At 56.0% G+C, this 13,059-nt stretch overlaps 1 protein-coding gene across 3 annotated transcripts in view; it reads right to left on the bottom strand.

The window, feature by feature from the left end:
- Positions 1-3,266: 3,266 nt before the first annotated feature.
- The window catches only part of SLC44A2 (solute carrier family 44 member 2 (CTL2 blood group)), a 27,089-nt gene continuing 17,296 nt past the window's right edge, over positions 3,267-13,059 (bottom strand). For 2 of the 3 annotated variants that reach the window (XM_040449885.1, XM_040449884.1), the window contains exons 5-22: positions 12,461-12,545; positions 12,158-12,268; positions 12,021-12,081; positions 11,810-11,933; positions 11,606-11,689; positions 11,403-11,515; positions 9,655-9,786; positions 9,460-9,559; positions 9,284-9,376; positions 9,013-9,097; positions 8,146-8,408; positions 7,966-8,060; positions 7,235-7,338; positions 7,025-7,098; positions 6,865-6,935; positions 6,599-6,687; positions 5,438-5,522; positions 4,703-4,998 (exon numbers count right to left, since the gene is read on the bottom strand). In XM_040449885.1, coding sequence (XP_040305819.1) covers positions 4,877-4,998; positions 5,438-5,522; positions 6,599-6,687; positions 6,865-6,935; positions 7,025-7,098; positions 7,235-7,338; positions 7,966-8,060; positions 8,146-8,408; positions 9,013-9,097; positions 9,284-9,376; positions 9,460-9,559; positions 9,655-9,786; positions 11,403-11,515; positions 11,606-11,689; positions 11,810-11,933; positions 12,021-12,081; positions 12,158-12,268; positions 12,461-12,545 — 1,891 coding nt within the window. In that variant the 3' untranslated portion in view covers positions 4,703-4,876. Of the gene's footprint in view, positions 4,595-4,702; positions 4,999-5,437; positions 5,523-6,598; positions 6,688-6,864; positions 6,936-7,024; positions 7,099-7,234; positions 7,339-7,965; positions 8,061-8,145; positions 8,409-9,012; positions 9,098-9,283; positions 9,377-9,459; positions 9,560-9,654; positions 9,787-11,402; positions 11,516-11,605; positions 11,690-11,809; positions 11,934-12,020; positions 12,082-12,157; positions 12,269-12,460; positions 12,546-13,059 lie in introns of those variants that run through there. The other variant, XM_040449886.1, reaches the window with a different exon arrangement.

Genomic DNA, 13,059 nt, shown 5'->3' with positions numbered 1-13,059 from the left:
GACACTTTGCCTGCACACTCAAGAGAACCAGAAGTGCCTGGGATTGTAGGTGCCCGGGGCCACCTTTAGTCAGTGACCTACCAGTTCAGGACAGCCCCGGGATGTGACCTCCTCCCAAGCTCCCTGCAGGATCAGGCCACAAGTGCCCTCTCAGGACTCTTGTCTGAGCTTGCCCCCCTCTCAGCCCTGCTTCCTCCTGCTTCTCTGACTCCTCTCTTTCTTTTTTTTTTTAATTTTTTTTTTAACGTTTATTTATTTTGGGGACAGAGAGAGACAGAGCATGAACGGGGGAGGGGCAGAGAGAGAGAGGGAGACACAGAATCGGAAACAGGCTCCAGGCTCTGAGCCATCAGCCCAGAGCCTGATGCGGGGCTCGAACTCACGGACCGCGAGATCGTGACCTGGCTGAAGTCGGACGCTTAACTGACTGCGCCACCCAGGCGCCCCCTGACTCCTCTCTTTCTTGCACAGGCAATCAATCAGGTGAGCTCTGTCTTCAGATTACATCCAAAATCTGCAGGCTTTTCCTCACCTTCACCAAGACCACCTGAGTCCAGTCCCGCCATCGGCACGTGCCCAGATTAGTGCAGGTTACTCCTTTTTTTAATCTTTTTTTTTTTTTTTTTTATAAGTAGGCTCCACATCCAGCATGGGGCTCAAACTCATGACCCTGAGACCAAGAATTGCACGGTCCACTCGCTGAGCCAGCCAGGCACCCCCGCAGTAACGTAACTTCATTGGTTTTCCTGTTTCTGCTTCTGTGTGGTACAGTCTCAGAACACAGCAGCCAAGGAGTTTGGAGCATGTGTAAGAGACTGGAAACTTACATGCTGGCGTGTACTAATATACTAATAACAACGGGTAATGCTGTGTACTTCCCCCAGACCAGGCACTATGCTAAGCCCCTTGTAGTCATTCAGCTGTTCTGTGCCTGTATAGTGAGTACCTGCTGTATACCACACACCCTGCCTGGCTCTAGTTTAAGGTGGTAAAAAAGGGGCAAGATCGGTGTCCCCTTATAGCTGACATTCTGGGTGGGGAGGCTAACAATTATTAAGTGAAAATACAAATAGATAATTGCAGATTGTGACAAATGCCATGAAAAAGAAAGAGAAAGAGGGTGATGTGTGGTCACCAAGATAAGCCAACCTCAGACAAGCACAGAAGGCTTCCTGGAGGAGGTGACCCCTGAGCTGAAAGCCAAAGGATGAGGAGCTAGCCACACAAAGGGCCAAGTGGGGAGCATTTCAGGCACAAGCCCTGGGGCCAGCGTGTCCGGAAGGGTCAGCAAGGCAGGGGTGATGGGGAAGGTGGAGCAGCGCCTCGTGGGCTGGAGGGAAGACTTGGGCTTTTCACTTTTATTTTTATTTGTGAACATTTATTTATTTTTGAGAGACAAAGCATGAGCTGGGGAGATGCAGAGAGAGAGAGGGAGATACAGAATCCGAAGCAGGCTCCAGGCTCTGAGCTGTCAGCACAGAGCCCAACGTGGGGCTCGAACCCACAAACCACGAGATCATGACCCGAGCTGAAGTTGGATGCTAAACCGACTGAACCACCCAGGCGCCCCTTTGACTTTTCACTTTAAAAAAAAAAAAATTTTTTTTTAACGTTTATTTATTTTTGAGACAGAGAGAGACAGAGCATGAATGGGGGGAGGGTCAGAGAGAGAGAGAGGGAGACACAGAATCAGAAGCAGGTTCCAGGCTCCAAGCTGTCAGCAGAGAGCCCAACGTGGGGCTTGAACTCGTGAACCACAAGATCGTGACCTGAGCCAAAGTCGGACACTTAACCGACTGAGCCACCCAGGCGCCCCTTGACTTTTCACTTTGAACAAGGAGGAAGCCATGCAGGGTTCTTAAGCAAAGAAGGGGTGTGAACTCACTAGGGTGTTCACAAGCATCCTTCTGCACCTGTGTGGGGAACTGTGGAGAAGGGGGGGTGGTGATGGCAGGAATCAGGGACCAGGGCAGGGGACGGCATTGGTTCAGGTGATGATAACAGGGGCTGGGAGCTGAAGATAATGGATAGAAGTGAGCAGATTTAGGGGATATTTTGGAGGCGGGGCTAACAGGAACTGGGGACAGGGAAAAGACCAAACTCAGACAATCCAGGTGAACAGGGGACCCCACAAAGTGTCTGTATGGAGTAGCGGGAAGGTCTGGGGTCAAAGAGACCGGGGTTGAATTGCCTTCTAAGCCACTTTCCCACTATGCCACCTTTAGAAATGTAGCCCATCCACCTGGGTGGCTCAGTTGGTTAAGCGTCCGACTTCAGCTCAGGTCATGATCTCGTGGTTTGTGAGTTCAAGCCCCGCGTCGGGCTCTGTGCTGACAGCTCAGAGCCCGGAGCCTGCTTCGGATTCTGTGTCTCCCTCTCTCTCTGCCCTTGCCCTGTTTGCACTCTGTCTCTGTTTCTCAAAAAGTGAAGAAACATTAAAAAGAAATATTAAAAAAAAAAAGAAATGTAGCCCATTCTCCAGGTCTTAATTATTGAGGAGAATGATAAAAGTGGTCCATGGGGACGCCCCGGTGGCTCAGTCGATTAAGCGTCTTACTCTTGATTTCGGCTCAGGTCATGATCTCATAGTCCCGGTTTTTGAGTTTGAGCCCCTCCTCAGGCTCTGTGCTGATGCAGAACCCGCTTAGAATTTTCTCTCCCTCTCTCTGCCCCTCTCCCACTTACGGAAGTTCCCTCTCTCAAAATAAATCAACTTTAAGAAGAAACGTGGCATATGGTACGCAGGTAGGAAGTACTCAAAAAATGGTGGCTGTTTAAGAAAAAATGACAAGGGCAGGGATATAGAGAAAGGCGGCAATGCGGGACAATGTGGGACAGAGGGCCCAGAGGTGGGCAGATAGCTTGCACCAGGGGGCAGCAGTGAGCCCCTAGGCAGCAGGACAGGGTTCAGTTCTTTGCAGTTCTGCAGTTCCAAAGGGGCTGGACTAGACTGTGGGTGCCTCAGGTGCCTGGGCCTGGGGACAAAGGCCATGTGACTGAGGAGGTGGGGGGGGGGGGAGACAGGCCATCGTCGCCTTCTGGAGTGTAGGGATGAGAACCTAATAAGGGCTATTTGTTCAGAAGAAACCTGAGCTACCCGCAGGGTACCATTCGGGCTGACTCGGGGCCAGCAGACAGAAGGCTTCCTGCCCTCCCTCCTTCCCCTGAGAGCCTCGCCCCAGCTCAGAGAATGAATCCCAGGACAGTCAAAGCTGGGGTTCCCCCTACCAGCCTCCTACTCACTCCACAAACACTCCAGGCCCGGGCTCTGTACAATAGGCACTTTATTAGTGGTTGGAATGCAGTTAACACGCAAGAGTGTGCAGACAGAACGAGGGGGCCTGAGGGATGGCGGGCAGACACAAGAGACTGGGACCCCAGGCCTGGGTTTCTCCCTCTTCCGGACCCTAGCACGGTGCTGATGAAGTCAGGGGCCTGGGACGTGGCGAAGGGGGAACCAGGAGACCAGGTCCGTGGAGTTCCACAAATTTGGCAAAAGAATCCTCAAGGCGAGGTGCCTGGGCAGAGGCGGCCCGGTTTGCTCACGGCATCTGCCCCCACCCACCCCTTCCCCTGAAATCGCCCCTTGGGGGATTCAGGTTCTCTCTCTCTTACAAAGAGAGCTGTGTCAGTAACTGGCAGGAGAAGGGGGGAAATCGGGCCCAACTCCTCCAGCCAGCCAGCCAGCAGGTTCCCATTAAACAGCCATTAGCGGCCTCCTCCCTCCTGCACCGGGTCTGCTCCCAGCTGCCCTCCCCCAACAGACTAGCTCCCTCTCCTTCCGTGACACCCCTGCTGTGGCCTCCCATGCCAGGAGACACCCCCACCTGGCCACCCCACTCCCACCCCAGCCACGTTCGGCGGGGAGGGGACAACAGAAGGCACTCCTCAGCTGGCCCCGGCTCAGCCGTTGAGACAGACAGGAAAAAGCTAACAGACCCTTTAATGCACGTCCAGGTTAAAAAAAAAAAAGAAAGAAAGAAACGCATGTGGCAGCCTGTGAGTCAGCCGTTCAGCCACGGAGAAGGGGCTTGGTCCTGGCCGGAGCAGACACGCGAGAACGGGGGCCTGAGGAACCGCAGCCCGCTTCGGCCACCCCTCTCGCAGACGCAGACACTGCCCCGTTGGAAGGCAGCGACAGGAAGCGGGCGGCGGCTCACAGAGGTCGGGCCCCACTGCAGGTCGGACGTCAGAGGCCTCAACGGACTTCTCCCCGTCCAGGCCAGCGAGCGCTGGCGTGACTCGTGCCGTCTCGGGGCGCCGCCAGGAAAACTCTGAAGGCCCCTCGGCACAGGGGAGGAGACGCCCCGGATCCTTCAGGTCCCTGGGGTCCAGTGATGACCGGACAGGGGGGGGCGGGGCGGGGGGGGGGGGCGGCAGTGACAGGACCTCACGTGAGCCCAGCGGGCCAAGGGTTCTGGCCCAGCTGCCGAGCACCCGGTGTGAGATTTCTGGAGAGGTGTGTGGGGCGTTGGGGAGCGGGGCCTTTAGGACTCCGCCAGCTTCTTGTTGGTCTTGTTCAAGAGCCTCTTGAGGTTGGGAGACATGAAGTAAGGCCTCTCGGCTGAGCCATCATTCCTCTCCAGGTCCTCCACTGCGGAGAGAGGCCCCAGAGACCGTGGCATGAGGGGAGCCCCGGGCAGGGGCCTCCGGGGACGGGGGTGGGGTGGGGGGGACGGGACGAGGGCCACAGAGAAGCCTCAGAGGATTAGGAAGCAAGACACGCCGGGACAGGAGAGGGGCGGGCCGTGGAAGGCTCGGCAACGGGACACACACATGCTCCCCACGCTCCCAGGCAGGGGAAGTCCCGCATGCACCCCCAGTCTACGGGGAGGAGAGGAGGAGGCCTGTGTGGCCCCCACGCCTCCCTCCCTCTCTACTCCTCGACTTCTGCCCGCTTCCCCTCCTCCGCACTCCCCTTCAACAGGATGTCTCTCAGCTCGGGCGACATGAAGTAGGGTCGCTCCTGAGAGCCGTCATTTCTTTCCAGGTCCTCACCTGGGCTCCCCCCAGGAACCGGCAGGGGGAAAATGGGGTGGTCAGGAAGGGAGGGAAAGAGGGAGGCAGGGAAGAACAGGGAAGCCAGCAGGCACGGAGTAGAGGAAGAGAAGAGAAAAAACAAAAAACAAAACAAAAAACAGACAGATGGAGAGACCAAAGTTAGTAGCAGCCACAGATCCGCCCCCAACAAAGCCAGAAACCCCAAAGCCGAGGGCCCAGGGGCAGAGCGTTCTAGCTGCAGGCCGGACCAGGGCACAACGGGATGGAGCAGCTCCGAGCGCAGGGAGGAAGCCGAGAAGGCATGCCAGGGCCCTCGGACGCCCGGGGAAGCTGGGGGCACCTGGCCGTTGGATGCATAGCCCCATCAGAAGATGTTATGCCCGGAGGGGAGAAGGCAGTCAGGGCCTGGCAAGGGTTTGGGTGAGGGGTCACTCACAGAAGCAGAGGAACAACGTGTCCACACACATGCCGTAGACACTGAAGAAGCCATGGGCAATCAGGTAGGAGCCGATGATCACCGTCTAGGCAAGGGGAAGCCAAGATGTTTCCACCCCAGCTCCCAGGGCAACTCCCACCCGCCACACCCTCCCAGGCTGGGATCAGGTCATTTCCCTGCTGATAAGCCCTCCTTAGAGTAACATCCAAAGTACTGCCACTCACTCCTTGCTCTCTTCAACCCCAGGGCCTTTGCACATGCTGTTGTCCCAACTTAATCTAGTCTAAGGCCTCCTTATCTTTCTGCTTCCAGCTCAAACGTGGAGTCCTCAGATACCACTTCCTCTACGAAGCTGCTTCTGACAGCTAGACCCTGGCTGCAATGTTATGCATGTTTAGGGTACTACAGACATAACGCCCTCATCTCCATCAGACTGTATCTGTCCCACTTACTGCTACACCCCCAGCAATTTGGAGGCTCACAGGGCCTTGGCAGGTATCTGATAAACATTTATGGATTGTAAGGAAGTGGGCCATGGAGAGATTAAATACCTTGCTCAAAGTTACCATCTTAGAACGAGCAAATAGAGTCAGATAAAATTCTAGGTCACTGGGCTCCAAGGCCTGCACTGCTCTTAGGGTGCATGACATTACCTCCACGGCCCCATCACCTCCCTGCCCCTATCTCCACCTCCTTCCCCCCACACCGGTTTCTTCATTTCCTGGCACAGTCCCAGCTCACGGCCCCCGAACTTGTTCCCTCTGCCTGGATGTGGCCTGTTATCTCCTTCAGATCTTAGATCTGACATCACTTCCACAGTGAAGACACCGGGCCTCCCAGACCTGCCCAAATCCTCCCGCACAGGCTCTAACGGTTCCCCGTAAGCCTCGCCGGTGGCACGAGTCAGTGTGCAATCGTGCAGCCACCGTATCGTTACTGACTGATGTCTACTTGCCTCTGAACTGGAAGGCCCCCTGGAGGGAAGCCCTTCCTCCCCCCGTGTCTGGCACACAGTAGGTACTTACTACGTGTTTGTGGGACTGAATACATAATCAATCCCCCACCTCTGACCTCCATCCACATCTGTCTAGTTAAAAGAGACCAGGAGGACCCCAGCGCCTCCTTCTCCCTGGATCCCCACCCGTCCCCAAAGGTCCGTACCAGTATGGGGACCCAGTAATAGTTGAGGGGCGGTGCTGTGTCCTGCACAATCCTGATACGGTGGGTGAAGAAAAAGAATGCCAGGATCCCTGGAGAGAGGGAGGTAACGGAGATGGTTGAGGGTTCTGACTAAAGGAAGCGGCCCCTCCCCCCAAGAAGACCTCAGACACCACGGCAGGCGTCACAAAAGAAGACGTGGGGCCCGACAGCACTTCACAAGTCACCCCAACCACAGCCCCCCCGGTAGGCTGACCAGCGGCACTCACCCACACTACCCACGATCAGAAGTTTGCCCAACAGGAAAAGGAAGTCGGTAACCTTGTCTAAGACAGCCACTCTGCAGGGGACAGTGAGGAGCAGGCATGAATAGGGGCTCAGGGACCGGGGGGAGGAGGGAGGCAGCCAGAGGATGGTGCTTTCCCTGACCTGATGATGTTTCTCATGAGCAGGAAGAAGGCATTCCTGGCCGAGGTGCAGAAGTTGGTGCCGTAGATGGCAATCTGGAAGGAGAAGGAGGAGGAGGAGGAGGAGGAGGAGGAGGAGGAGGAGGAGGGGTCAGGCCCACCGGCTGGGAACGAGGGCTGCTCTCACCCAGCAGGAGTTGGCGGGTTGGTTCGGGGTCCCAGGTCTACTCACCATGATGTAGGCATTCCTGTTGAGGAATCTGATGAACTTCTCCAGGCACCAGAAGCAGCATTTGAGACAGGTCATGAGGAACTTGGCAAACCTGTTCTCTGCAGCTAAGAGAGAAGAGAAGGACGCAGAGGTGAGGGGAGACCCCCGGTAGGGACCATCCTCCACCCTCATAACATGCATACAATCCAGATTTCCGGAGCCTGCCTTCTCAAAGAGACAGGGAAAGGAAACTTGATCCAGAACCCTCGGGGGGCCTGGCCCTCACCCAAGTAAGAACCAACCGGGCCAGGGGCTCGGACCCCTACGAGGGGCCCAATCTTGAAGCCTTTCAACCCAGCTTCTAGGATAGGGACCAATCACAACCCACACACCTGCCCCAGCCCCGCCTCCCAAGCAGAAGCCAATCCTTGCCGCCTCCTTGGCCCCACCCCAAAGAATAACCAATCCAAGCACCACCGCAGCAAAAAAACAAAAAATAAGCCTTAGCCCCGCTCTTCTCCTCACACACAAATCCCAGTCTCTTCAGGAACCAATGGTGCCCCAGGCCTCCTGGTCCCGCATCCGCTACCCCAGGGTTAAGAACTCCACCCACTGGACTCCCTCAGCCATTCTTCCACCTTAGGAACTCATCAAGCTCCCTCCAAGCAGAAACCAATCACAGTCCCATTGCCTTAACCCCGCCCCCCAGCCCCACCTCCCACTGGCCGTCGTGAGCCACTGGTGGGCCGCACCTTTGAGGCGCTGATCCAAGTATTCGAGCATCACTCGGATGATCTGCACAATGGCCAGAATGAGGGCGCCAAAGGCCAGGGAGCCTGTGTGGTACCTGAGGGCCAAGGGGGTGGTCAGCGGTCAGGCCAAGGCTCCTCCAGCCCATCTCGCCCCCAGCCCCAGACCACCCAGCGTCCCACCTGAGCGCCCGGCCGAAGGCAGAGAAGAGTGGGAAGGCAGGCAGGTCGTCTGGCTTGTGCAGGGCCCAGTAGTAGGAGGCGAAGGCCCCAGCCAGCGTGACCTGGCCCAGGGCCAGCACGAAGTTGGCCAGCCAGAAGAACATGAAGGCATTGAAAATCTGCAGGCCCAGCAGGGCCCGGTGGTAGCCGGATTCACCACCATAGAAGGCGAACTGGCAGTGGGCACCGGGGCACAGGCGAGATTCATTGGAGGAGGCGAAGGTCTGCGGGAAGGATGGGGAGCCGGGTCACAACATAGGGGCCAGGGGCTCAGAGGGGGTTCTGGGCATCAGGCCCGGGTCAGGTAGCTCATGGAGTGGGACAGGAGTCATGGGAGTCAGAGTTAAGTCAAGGGATTGGGAGTTCCGTATAGGGGCTTTTAATAGGGGTTCTAGAAGCAAGACGGGATTGTTGACTCCACAGGTGTCGATGAGGCAGGATAACCTATCCTGGGGATCAGAGTGGGGTCATGCATCCGTTGAGTGGTCACGTGGACAGGACAAGAGTGGTAGAGATCAGTATGAGGACCACAGGGGTCAGGACAGGGGCTTATGAAAGGCAAGGAAGGGGTTCTAGAAACAAGAACTGGCTATCATTGGATTAAGGGCGGGGTGTGGGGCAGGAAATGAAGTCAAGGGGAGAAAAGTGGGTGTGGTCCAGCATTTAGGGTGGGGTGGGGCTGCCCAGTTGGAGCTCTTCCCCTCCAAGCTCCCCACATCCAGCACAGGGCATACGGCAGGCACTGAATGTTTGCTGAATGGTCCCCAAGCAGGGAGATGGCAGGTTTCAGATAGCCTGTGGGCTGCTGGGGAAATAGCCGACCCCCACCTCAGGGTTGCAGGTTTTCCCGGCAACTTGGCAGGTGCCGTCATCAAAGATCTTATAGACAGCTTCGTTGGAAGTGGACAGGAAGCTGGAGGTTCATTAAGGAACCCAACATGTGGGACTAGGGACCCCAGAAAGGCTCCATTCCCCCCACCCCCTGCCACCAGGTTCCGGCCCTGCCCCCAAGCTGCAGGTCACTTCCAGGCAAGTTTGGCCCTTAGCCACCCACCCCACCCCGGGGGGGGGTCAGGGATCCGGGTCTGACGGTGGATACACAGCAGTGCTGGCCCAGTAGGCGATGCAAAGACACAGCAGGAGGAAGGTGACCAGTGGGTAGAGCAGAGAGCACATCACGTATCCCACGGCCCTGGGGAGGAGCAGACACAGGCATCAGGGCCCCAGCAGCCCCGGGGCAAACCACAGCCCAACCCCAGGCACCCTGGCACCCACCTGCTGGCTTCTTTGATGAGTGCGATGGCGATGAGAATTCTCTTCCGCAGAAAGATGAGCAGTAAGATGATAACAGCCTCAAGGATGCTCAGAATGATCACTGCGGGAGGCAGAGGGTGGCAGAGGCTGCCAGCTGCCTGTCCCCGCTCCCTCCCAGGCCTCACCGGAGGGCAGGATGGGGGGGCTGGGACTCACTGAAGGCCATCCAGGTCTGCCGCAAGTGCAGGTACACGCGGAGGTCTGTCTGGAAGCCGAGGTCCACCAGGGAGATGTCGGAGCCGGCCTCGCCACGCAGTCGCGTGTACTCCATGTAGCAGTGAAATATTCCTGCACAGGGGACCGACCTCAGCCCACGGAATGCTCCCCCGACGTTGCAAAGCAGGGGGAAACACCCCCATTTAGCAGGAGCAGAAACCAGAGCGGACAGAGGCTGCCAGTGCTTGCTCCTGCCTCAGAGCCTTTGCACTTGCTATGCCCACTGCCTGGTACCAGACTCCTCACACCCTCCTTGTCTCTATTCCAATGGCACCTTCCAACGAGACCTTCCCAAACCCCTTCTCCTGTTTCAAATCACACACCCTCACACTCGACTTCTTATCCCCTCTCTCTGCTTGGACCTGCTAGAGGGTTTTCTAGTTTATTAGTATTATTCTTTTTTAAGATTATATTTTTATGTAATCTCTACACCCAACCTGGAGCTCAAACTCACGACTCCGAGATCAAGAGTTGCACACAGCTGGTTTATTATTTCTGGTCCATCTTTCCCCGCATCCCCCAGGACCTAGAAAACTTCCTAGGACACATAGGCGCTCAATACGTGTTTGACGCACGCATGCCTGTAGGAATGAGTGAGTGACTGAATAGGTATCAGGCGGCTGTGTGACTTGAGGTTTTCCTTGCCACCTTATAACAATGATTCGTGGGTGGGGAGGAAGGATATGGGTGTTAACATTCAGTGGGGCCGTATTAGGGACTTTTAATGTTCCCCTTTGCTCTTTGAAGAATAAAATCGTAAAATCCAGATAAAGTAAAAAAAAAAAAAAAAATGGGGGCGCCTGGGTGACTAGGTTAAGCGTCCAACTTCGGGCCAGGTCATGATCTCACGGTATGTGAGTTCGAGCCCCGTGTCAGGCTCTGTACTGACAGCTCGGAGCCTGGAGCCTGTTTCGGATTCTGTGTCTCCCTCTCTCTCTGCCCCTCCCCTGCTCATGCTGTGTCTCTCTCTGTCTCAAAAATAAATTCAAAAAATTAAAAAAAAAAATTTGCCTAAGATGCCAGCACCCAGCCAGAAACCAGTGATTAACGTGAGTGTTTTAATATCTGTATCCTCACACTGGATTGCCTATCAGGCATCTTTCCCCTGGAAAGTTTGTCTAAATAATCAAAATACAAACCACTGAATTCTGAGCATGACCTCTGGGTTCCACGGGCCTGAAATCTGCAGCCCCCCCCACCCCCCCGCATCTCATCTGCACACTTTTTCTCATTAAGCCTCCTAACTAGTAAATACTAATTATCCTCACTTTATAGAGGAAGAAATTGAGGCACGGGGAGGGTGAGTCACTTGCCCACGGTCACGGAGGAAGGAATTGGCAAGGCCAGCATTTAATGCCCAGCTGTCTGGTGCCAGAGCTCGCATCTTTAATCACTGTGTTAAGTAGTCTGCTTGAGAATGCTTTTTGATGTAGATAAAATACAGCTCCAGGTCCCAGCCTGGAAGGCTACGAGTTAACCCATCCCCCCATCGATAAACACTGAGGTTGTTTCCAAGCGCCTGCTCCCATAAACAACACCGAGATGAACATCTTCACAAACACACCAAGTAGAAGAATGGAGGATGTCTCACGGCTCAGGACAAGATTCTTGCCGGCCACTGTCGGGTCAAAGGGTACAGGCATTTTGCAGACTGGGGGGTGGGGAGGGTGCCGGGAGGGGGGACGCACCGTAGCCCAGCACCAGAATCACCATGATGATCATCACCCAGACCATAATGCCAGCCAGGAAGCGGAGCAGGACAATGAACAGGAGGCTCATCACCATGGCGATGACCAGGCCTCTGGGGATAAAATGGGGGCATGAGCACAGCGATCGTCTCACCAGCCCCAGGACACACAGACAGGAAGGGCCACCTTCCCTCCCGACTTACATGACGATCCAGTACCAGGAAACTGTGTAATCTTCAAATATCCGCATGGCCAGCTGCCGCGCCTCCAGGACCCCATTGGCCTTCCTGGGGAAGGGCAAACAAGGCTGGTGTCAGAGCCCCTCCCTGATCGGGCCAGCCCCAGGGGATGCCCTGTCCCACCCAGGAAAGGGGGACACCGCTGTGATGGGCGGCGGCGGTCCTCACTTGGCGCCCTCCACCAGCTCTGTGATGTTTTTTCGAGAGCCGTGCCCGTCCTCATAGGTTGTCTCGTTGCCCACCATGAGGACCCCCTTGTGGGCGTGGATGGCTGGGAAGCATCGCCGGGCCACTGCATGGAGCAGGGAAAGGGACCAGTCAGGCTGAGCCCCCGAAACCTCTCCCAGGCCCACCCAAGCTTATGGAACCCCAGACTCACAGGGCTTGCTGGGGATGAGGACAGCAGGGCAGTCGCCATCCCGAAGCACTTCAGCCACACCCTGACAAGAAAGGGGGGGGGGGTTAAAGCCCCAGGCCAGCACTCTGCCCCCTGTCCCCCACCTGGGCTCCCCTCACCTTGTTGCCCTGGAAGCCAGGCACGCAGAACTGCTTGTAGTATTCAAAGTCCTGGGATCTGTGAGCGTTCAGGTAGGTGAGGTAACGGTCGGGACATTTCTCCACGCAGATCTTGGGGGGGGCAGGAGGCAGGGGTTGGGTGGGATCGAGACAGACACCCGATCCCCACTCAGGACAGAGGTCCCACTTCCCATTTACCAGGGAAAAGAAGGGGCTGAGAGAGAGAAGCTGTCGCTATAGGGAGAAGAGGCTCCGGTGACAGAAAGCGGGGACAGTAAAGAAGATGGAGAGAGGCCACGTTACCTGGGGGGTGGGGCACTGGAATTCCAGGAGGACCAGGGGGCTGGCACACTTCACAATGTTGAAATAAAACAGGTAGGATTTGTTCCTGGGGTTGGGGAAGGGAGATGGCAGCTGTCACGATGGCATATAAAATGCCTCACGAAAACCACAACCTTAGCAGCGGCCACTCCACACCAGGCGCCGTTCTAAGCTCTGCCTTTTGGCCCATCTAACCATCACAACAGCCTGTTATCGTCCCCATTTCACAGCTGAGGAAAATGAGGCCCAGAGAGGTGGAGACACTCGCCCTGGGTGACACAGCCAGGGAGTGGCACAGCCTGGACTGAACTCGCTTTTGGCTCATCTGTTCCTCACCATGTGACACCAGATCCAGGACTGTCTCCTCTCTGTCCCTCGCCTAAAGTGTGAGCGACCACACAAGACTCTTTTTTTTTTTTTTTTAATTTTTTTTTTCAACGTTTATTTATTTTTGGGACAGAGAGAGACAGAGCATGAACGGGGGAGGGGCAGAGAGAGAGGGAGACACAGAATCGGAAACAGGCTCCAGGCTCTGAGCCATCAGCCCAGAGCCCGACACGGGGCTCGAACTCACGGACCGC

This window comes from Herpailurus yagouaroundi, unplaced genomic scaffold, assembly GCF_014898765.1.
Source record: "Herpailurus yagouaroundi ecotype Mexico unplaced genomic scaffold, PumYag 200, whole genome shotgun sequence".
NCBI classification, from domain to species: domain Eukaryota; kingdom Metazoa; phylum Chordata; class Mammalia; order Carnivora; family Felidae; genus Herpailurus; species Herpailurus yagouaroundi.
The sequence above is the reverse complement of the archived record's forward strand: the minus strand, read 5'-3'. Positions and strand labels throughout refer to the sequence as shown.